At 42.5% G+C, this 9450-nt stretch overlaps 1 protein-coding gene across 1 annotated transcript in view; it reads left to right on the top strand.

Annotated features, from left to right (window-relative positions):
- The first annotated feature begins 1161 nt into the window (after positions 1 to 1161).
- The window catches only part of slc18a2 (solute carrier family 18 member 2), a 99494-nt gene continuing 91205 nt past the window's right edge, over positions 1162 to 9450 (top strand). The window contains exons 1-2 of the mRNA XM_084376104.1: positions 1162 to 1216; positions 1345 to 1532. Coding sequence (XP_084232230.1) covers positions 1400 to 1532 — 133 coding nt within the window. The 5' untranslated portion in view covers positions 1162 to 1216; positions 1345 to 1399. The remainder of the gene's footprint in view (positions 1217 to 1344; positions 1533 to 9450) is intronic.

Genomic DNA, 9450 nt, shown 5'->3' with positions numbered 1-9450 from the left:
TTGAACACATAGAAGGTTTAACTCTGGAGAAACTAAGAATTTTCCTTCTACAGTATTTCAGCCATTGAAAGAAGAAAATCAGCTTATTGAGCTTTGGGCTGTTTAAATGCATGCTGTATGGAGAGTGGGGAAAGATGAGCCAGTGGGTTAGGTGACCCACCCCTTATTTTTTTTAATACGTTCATCTGAAAGGAGAGAAGCACATGGCAGAAGCATTTCTTTCCACAGAAAAACATTTTTCAAATTTTCTGCACGTCAGGTAAAATGATGACAGGTGTATTATACATGTACCCATAAGCCATGTGAATCATTGAGTTTAAGATTAGCCCAAATTGCTAAGCTACACAGTTTTACTTTAAGCAAAAAAAAGACAAAAAAAAGAAAGACTGTAAGCCATTTTTTTCAAAATGGTGACCATGAGCTATGTGGGCTAAAATGGGCAAAAGGCTGTGGGGGTAAATTGAGCCAGTGGTTGAGTTTACCCTACCATAAATTGAGTCTCTGAAGATAAAAGTGGTATTTCAGTGCAGTAAAACATAACTGGTTTGGTTTTTCATATATTAAATATTGTAGATCTGTCATGGGCATGGGGTTTATATTGTGCTTTTCTAGTCTACAATCTACTAAAAATGCTGTACAAACACTCACATTCACCCTTCATACACGGATAGCAGAAGCTTGGTCTGGCCAGTTATAATCAGGCAGCATGGCACCTCTGGTGTTTGACCAGCTATGCTTACTTTTGTTGCCAGGTTGGTTCAAAACGCCATTATTAGCCAGAAAAGAATTTGGTTATTGATAAAAGGGCAACATCATCACATAACGTTTTTTTCAGCATGCTGTATCATAGCCCATCGGTACACAGACATGCAAGTCATTGCATGGTTCTCATTGAGAATCTATGTGACAACTGAAATGTATACATATACACACAACAATAATAAAAAACGATTTTTTCATAAAAATATGTAGCTATGTCACAATTGCCTTTACTATTGAAGCAGTTTTGAACATCCTTTCACCGGTTTATTATTCGTTAATGTGCTCTACTCCAGGAAATATGGTTTGAATGGTTGACGGTAGGTCTGACCAAACTGAGCCTACACACAGCCTAAAGGTTGAATGACGTCAGCAGCGGGTCCAATGAGTAGAGAGAGCGTCTCCTCTTCCCATCACTGCTGCTGCTGCTGCTGCTGCTGGCCCTCGTACAGCAAAGGTAAGACCTCCACACTGCAGCGCTAACTTTAGGTTTTTTACACATTCTAAGCACTTTGTTATTTCTAACTTATCAGCTGCTTCTTACAGAAAGTTACTGACCCAGCACTGCCACTTGTCTCTCTGCAGGAGGACTTGTCACCCGTCTCTCTTGTATTGTCTTGCCATTTTCGGGACCGATACCATGGGGAGGTTAGATGAGCTTCGGCAGTTTAGTTTGTTGAAATGGCTCAGAGAGGAGAGACAGTCGAGGAAACTGATTCTCTTCATTGTTTTCGTCGCCCTGCTCCTGGATAACATGCTGCTGACTGTAGTCGGTAGGTGCACGCCTGCTTGTCTCACCTCTACACATCTGCAAAGTTCTTTGTTTTTCTTTATTTAATTTACGCAACAGGTAGTCGAGATCACTGTCTGTCTTAAGATAGAGCAAATATGTCCAGTTGTCTTTGAGTCCAGCCAGTCGTCTTCCCAGGTTGTCAAATACGACGCCGCTACCTGGGAATGACACGGGGCTGCAGCTCAGCCTGTTGCCCCAGTCTGCATGACGCGCTGTAGTGCTCTCTGTGGACTGCGTCCTCTACTGAGCCAATCTGAGCGTAAATGTCGGCCACATTTAGGACAAAATAAAATGATTGGGACCCTATGGTAAATATAGTGCAAGTATCGGGTTAATGGGGTCGGGATTTTAGGTTTTCATTTGGGGTGTGAATTTTTTTTCAGGAGCAAAATAATAAATAAATAATATACATTAAAATTGAAATTAATTGATTGTAATATATATAAAAAAGGAGCTTTTTAAAGATAACCAGCAGGGCAGGTTTGAAGGGGATGGTTTTCATCTCATTTGGTCCGTTTTAATCCACCTTAAAACCTCCTCATCCAATAAATACTTAATTATCCATAAATTAATGTATACTCATATGGAATTTGAAATATTGGCAATGTATCCAGGGGAAAGTCCAAATGATATTAATCACTGTGATACTTGACCTAATATATTTGGTATATGTTTTGTATATGTATATATTTTAGATTAGTGGATCAATTCAAGATCTTCGTCCATCCATCTATTATCTGTAACCGCTTATCCTTTGCGAGGAGCCGATCCCAGTAACACACTTTGACAAAACACTGTTGATCCTGGTCTCAGTCGTGAACTCTTCTTACACTATAACATTAAGCCCATTAATAGTTTTAAATATATATGTATTTAGAGAGAGAGTGTGTCTGTGTGTGTGAGAGAGGGAGAAAGCGAGATAAATAATTTACCCATAATGATGTAAAACATTAAACAATTGGATTTTAAGGGATTAATTACTTGACATCATCAACTGTCAAAATAAGACCAAATTAAAAATGTCTTCTTTCTTTCTTTGCACTCAAAATCTAACATGTCAAAGTATTTTATAGTTTTGGTTTACCATGTATACTTGTAAAGTGTATTAGTTATGGTTCAAGCGCCACAGGGGAGGAACCCTGTTGTGTTTGTACCAGTTGATTATTATTATTATTAATAATAATATTATTACTGTTGTTATTATTATTATTATTATTATTATTATTATTATTATTATTACTGTTATTATTATTATTATTATTATTATTATTATTGTTTGTCTTATGTCATGGCTCAAATTGCCATCAGATGGAATGACACACGGAACATGGTTCATTAGCTCAAAGTGATGTGCAGATGCTTCCCAAGAAACATGAACCCAATTGACAGATGGTGGTGCTGTAATTAAGGTCCCCCAAAATGCAATTTTGCAAAGGCCACATCCCTTCGCACTCTAAGTTTGATTGACTTGAATTTGGACCCAGTCCAGCTGAATATGCTCTTCAAAAAAGCTTCTTGGACCATAAAAGTCTTACATAAAAGTAAAAACAGTTATAAAAATACATACAAATGCCAAAATCTGTAAACAGCATGGCGGGACAGTGTTACAGATTTCTATTGTAAATGAGAGAGATTATTGAAAAGCATGGCCGCCGTAAACCAAACAACTTAACAAGCTTTGGAGCTTATAGAAAAATGGACATAACTCATTAATCATTTGTCCAATCATCATAAATATGTGTTCATATCTTAAGGCCATAAATGAAGTATTACAAATCTGATCCATAGGTGCTCCTCAAATACAATAGTACCTCAAAAAACAAGTGGAAAGAATTGAGCCAATTTTGATGTCCAAGCTCTTGGGGCTAGTATTGACTAAAATCGGTAGTGCTTAGTGATAGGTGTTAGTGGGAATGGCCTATCACATATTTGCTCATAACTCTGGATACCTTTGACTGAAATGCTACAGGCTTGCAGCCATATTTATAATTTGTCTTACTATTGCAGTGCCCACTCAAAATGTGCCTGTTCAGAATGGGCTGATTGTTGGTCTCTGGAATTGCCTTTTCTTTTTTTTTATTAGTGCATGAACACAGAACAAAGACATTGTGGAGTAGACCAGTATTTTTCAGTCTTTTTTTAACCCTGGCACATTTTTTTACATTAAAAAAATCCTGCAGCACACCACCAACCAAAAATGTTACAAAATGACACACTGTAGCCTAATATAGCATTAATAATGAAGTCATTATAACTAAGGTTCAGGAACTGGACCATGCCACTCCACCTTGCTGATCTGCCACCCAGGCCCATCCAATTAAACCACCTGTGCCTCATTAACTCAACCACCCATGTCGCCCTGATTCAATCACCTGTGAAACCTAAAGAGGCAAGCCTAACCATTTCTCTCCCGTTCGTCTCAAGTTCTGACATCCTTCCATGCTAAGACAAGCATTTTGGAACTAATAAAGAAAATTTAAAAACCTTACCACCTTCCAATGGATCAAGAGCTGTTCCTCAATCCTTCCGATGACGATCTCTTCGACGATCGTTCTGTCATTCTGTCAGGTTTTCTCTGATGGCGTCTCCATCAACAAAACGCACATTGGTCAGGAGTTGAGCATGTCCACTAATGTCCATAGACTCATCAAGTTGCAATGCAAATGTCCCACTGATGTGTATCTTTTCCGAAACAACACTTTCGATGTCTGCATACATGTCATCAATATGTCCGTTGTCTGAGAGATAATTGGACAATTTCCCACGGCACACCTGATGATCTCTCACGGCACACTGGTGTGCCGCGGAACAGTGGTTGAAAATCATGAGAGTAGACACCTGACAAATGCTCGACATTACCTGACTAAACCATGAAGTGGAAATAAATGGACAAGACAACAGCAAAACAAGTAATAATGATAGTACAAAAGAGAATCTCTAAAGCTACGGCAAGTGTGTGAGTATGTGTGTGTGTGCATGTGTCTGTGTTTGTGTTTGTTTGTGAGATCATGGGTTTGAATGCATAGATATGTGCGTGCTTCTACAACAGTGAGCGGGAAAAAATAAATCGGATGCAAGGAAGATAGAAGGATGACATTGTAAAAGATGGTATCGAGACAAAGAAAGAAAAATAAATAATTTAATAAATAAGTGACAAGGCAGAGAAAGAAGGAAATAATTAAATATGAAGGTGAGGGGTGAGAGGAAGAGAGAAATAGTGTGAATAAATATTTTATAAAATAGATAGTTGTCTTGGGCACATTATAGGAATCAGGGGTTGCTTGGGCTACGTAGAGGTTGAGAGGGATGGGCCTGTTGTTCACTCCCGATCTATCTAGGTTTCTGTCTGCTTAGATCTGTACCCTGACCCATTGGGAGGGTACCAGCTCATGCAGGACCTATGGAGCCTTACGGAACCAGCTCTCCACCTGCTGGTTGAAAGCCAGCTCCATTAGGACCGAACATTAAGTGTGTGTGTGTGTGTGTGTGTGTGTGTGTGTGTGTGTGTGTGTGTGTGTGTGTGTGTGTGCGTGCGTGCGCGTGCGCGTGTTCCCCTCTTCATGATTCTATTACCCATTGGGTCTGGCAACTTTCCCCAAGGGGCTGTTGCTGAGGCACCCAAGACAGAGGCAATAGTCCACTGCCTCTAGATGGAGTAACTGAAAAAAAGATATATAACAAAATAAATAAATAAATGCTTAGAAAAAGGAAAAGTGGGTGCTGCCAGTATGAAAGCACTATGTGGTAGGGGTGGGGGAAAAAATCGATTCACATAAGAATCGCGATTCTAATCATCCACGATTCTGAATCGATTCATAAACTTCAAATATCGATTTTTTTTTTTTTCCTATTTTGAAAAATCACACAAAACACCAATTTGTGTTGTGTACAGTTTATTTTTGTAACTTCTGGGATAAAAAGTCAGCTGGCCTAAGCTTTTATTTAGGCAATTTTATTTATGCAAGTTATTTCTTGTACAGTAAGTAAGTTTTTATTTGTTTAGTATGAATAAATGTTACCTTTTTTTAATGTTTGCCTTTGTGTGATTACATCATTGGAATCAGTTTGTTTAAAAATCACATTATCTTATACAAACTGTATTGTTTTGATGCCATAATTTGCCTTAACACACTATGCACTGTATCAATTTTTGAATCGAGAATCATTTGAATCAAGAATTGTTTGAATCCACAATCGGTTGAATCGAAAATCGATTCTAAATCGAATTCACACCACTACTATGTGGTAATGTGCGACCTGTTGTTTGTATGGGTTAGTGGCTATGTTGGAAGAAAGTGGTAGAGTTTACAGTTTATGATGTCAGATGTCTATTACTATCATGCACGTTGTCTGGTAAAGAAGAATTCCATGTCAGATTTATGCGGATAGTAATGGTGAGATGATAGTGGCAATATACGGTCAGTAGAATGATAACATCGTTATCACCAATAATAGTAATAGTAATCATAATCATAATAATTATATAACAATATGACAGTACATCCTGTACATTGATCATCATATTAATTAGTGTTATCATCCTTATTATCGTCATCATCACCACTAACATCAAAAGTGATAGCAGTTATAATATAGTAAGAATTATATCATAATAATGAAATAAGTAATAGCAATACTGAATGGGAATATTTTAAACATTAATATGACCATATTAATTATTACAATAATTCATAATTAAAAATAATAATAATAAATAATAATAATAATAATAATGCTAATACTAATACTAATACTAATTCTACTAATAATGAAATAATAGTGACAACAACAATTAGAACATTTGTAGTGGATCCTTTGGGTCCTGTATGAAGGGGGTGGGAATTTGGAGGCCTGGTCACCTTGGGCTCTTTGAATTTTTCGTCAAGCCATTCCTGAGTTTTTGTGGCGTGTTGGTGCATTGTCCTGCAGGGGAAGGGGTGCACTGCCATCAAGGAGTGTCGTTGTCATGAGGGGGTGTACTTGGTCCACAACAGTATTTGGATGGATGGTATCAAGTGGCATCCACATGAATGTCAGGACACAAGGTTTCCCAGCAGAGCATTGTAATGAGATGACCTATGTTACTCACATCACCTGTCAGGGGTTTTAATGTTGTGGTTGATTGGTGTATACCATCATCATCATCAATGTTACCATTCAAATAAAGTCAGACAAGATTGAATAAACAGAATGATAAGTGAGTAATGACATCGAAATAGAATTGTATTGTGTTTACTAAATGTGTTTTATTCATACACAACACTGCTTTGTGGCATGGAAATCAGGAAAATACGGAGGTTAATTTGTTGATGACTATGGACCAGGTTTTATTGAACTCAGCTGTTTTATCGTCGATGGAGGCAGACAAGATTCTTCCACTGTATGATGTTGAGGTTGTTTCTGGATTTCTTGTTTAAGAGAATAGTCTTTTTTAGCAATGGTTAGGGCTGTGAGGAGAATACTGGTAGAGGGAGAGGTGTTGGGTAGTTATAATCCTGAAAGGTTGCCTAAGATGCAGACCTTGGGAAGAAAAGGACATGGCACTCCAGAATGTTAAATATATAATTATAATAAATAATTTGTAACTTGGATCAAGACTCCTCCGAAGAATCGCCACCTTACCGTGGTGGAGGGGTTTGTGTGTCCCTGTGATCCTGGGAGCTATGTTGTCCGGGGCATTAGCTCGTGGTAGTGTCTCCCAAGGCAAATTGGTCTCAGGGGAGGGACCAGACTAAGAGTGATTCAAGAAGACCCTATGAATTGGCAGCTACAGGGAAAGAGCACCTCCACGGGTATGGGGGCACCGGGGCCCCCCCGGACCCAGACCCTGGGGTGGAGCTCGCCGGCTAGCGTCTGGTGGCCGGGCCGTGCCCCTGTGGACTCACCACCCGCAGGGGAGAGCGATGGGGTCGGGTGCAATGTACATCGGGCAGCAGGCGAAGGGGGGGACCTGGGCGTCCTGACCCCTGGCTTTGCAGACTAGCTCTCGGTACGTGGAATGCCACCTCTCTGGTGGGGAAGGAACCGTAGCTGGTGCGGGAGGTAGAGCGGTAGCAACTAGATATAGTTGGGCTCACCTCCATGCACAGCGCCGGTTCTGAAATCAAACTCCTAGAGAGGGGCTGGACTCTCTCCTTTTCCAGAGTTGCCTAGGGTGAGAGGCGCCGGGCGGGTGTGGGGATACTCACAAGCCCCCGGCTGAGCGCTGCTGTGTTGGAGTTCTCCCCAAGGGACGAGAGGGTCGCCTCCATGTGACTGCAGGTCACTGGGAGGAAGGCTCTGACTGTTGTTTGTGTGTATGCACCAAACAACAGCTCAGAATACCCGGCCTTCTTGGAGTCCCTGGGTGGTGTCCTGGAAAGGGCTCCACCTGGGCACTCCAAAGTTCTTCTGGGGGACTTTAACGCTCACGTGGGTGACTATTGGGAAACTTGTAGGGGGGTGATTGGGAGGAACGGCCTGCCCGATCTGAACCCGAATGGGGTTTTGTTATTGGACTTCTGTGCTAGTCATGGATTGACCATAACAAACACCATGTTTGAGCATAGGGTGGCTCATAAGTGTACATGGTACCAGGCCACCTTAGGCCAAAGATCAATGATAGACTTGCGGCCTGTGGCCGTATGTCTTGGACACTCGGATGAAGAGAGGAGCAGAGCTGTCAACTGATCACCACCTGGTGGTGAGTTGGATCAAGTGGCGGGGGAGGCTGCCGGACAGACCTGGGAAACCCAAATGAGTAGTGAGGGTGAACTGGGAACGTCTGGCAGAGGCTCCGGTCCATCAGGTCTTCAACCCCCACCTCCAGAAGAACTTTTCGCTCATCCCGGGAGAGACTGGGGACATGGAATCCGAATGGACCGTGTTCAGAGCCTCCATTGTAGAGGCGGCCACTAAGAGCTGTGGTCAGACGGTCATCAGTGCCAGTCGGGGCGGTGACCCAAGGACCCGCTGGTGGACACCGGCGGTGAAGGAAGCCGTCAAGCTGAAGAAGGAGGCCTTTCGGGCTTGGCTGGCCCAGGGGTCTCCTGAAACAGCAGATTGGTACCAGGAGGCCAGGAGGGCTGCAGCTTCAGCGGTCGCTGAAGCAAAAACCCGGGTGTGGGAGGAGTTCGGTGAGGCTATAGAGAAGGACTTTCGGTCGGCCTCAAGGAAGTTCTGGCAAACCATCCAGCGACTCAGAAAAGGGAAGCAGGCCTCAGACCAGGCTGTTTTCAGTTGGTGAGTGGACCTGCTGAACTGGACTGGGGATATCGTCGGGCAGTGGAAGGAACACTTTGAGGACCTCCTGAACCCGGCTAACATGCCCTCTGTAACTGAGGCAGAGTCTGAAGACTCGGGGGAAGACTCGTCCATATCCCTGGCAGAGGTCACTGAGGTAGTCAAGAAGCTCCCCAGTGGCAAGGCGCCAGGGGTGGATGAGATTCGCCCCGAGATGCTGAAGGCTCTGGACATTGTTGGGCTGTCATGGCTGACATGTCTTTTCAGTGTTGTGTGGACGTCAGGGACGGTACCTCTGGAGTGGCAGACGGGAGTGGTGGTGGAGGGTGTGGTCCAATTATCGGGGTATCACACTGCTCAGCCTCCCTGGGAAAGTTTATTCCAGGGTGCTGGAAAGGAGGGTCCGTCCGATCGTCAAACCTCTGATTCGGGAGGAATAATGCAGATTCCGTCCTGGCCGTGGAACAGTGGATCAGCTCTTTACCCTTGTCGAATATGTTTCCAGTGAGTGTTGGACTCCGCCAGGGCTGCCCCTTGTCTCCGATCCTATTTGTGATCTTCATGGACAGAATCTCAAGGCGCAGCCATGGTGAGGAGAGTGTCCGGTATGGGAACCTCAGAATTGCGTCTTTGCTTTTTGCGGATGACGTGGTTCTGTTGGCTTCCTCAGCCCGTGA

Source organism: Pagrus pagrus (genome assembly GCF_965226575.1).
Source record: "Pagrus pagrus genome assembly, chromosome: 15".
Taxonomy (NCBI): domain Eukaryota; kingdom Metazoa; phylum Chordata; class Actinopteri; order Spariformes; family Sparidae; genus Pagrus; species Pagrus pagrus.
Note: the sequence above shows the minus strand (reverse complement) of the source record. Positions and strands in the feature narration are given on the sequence as shown.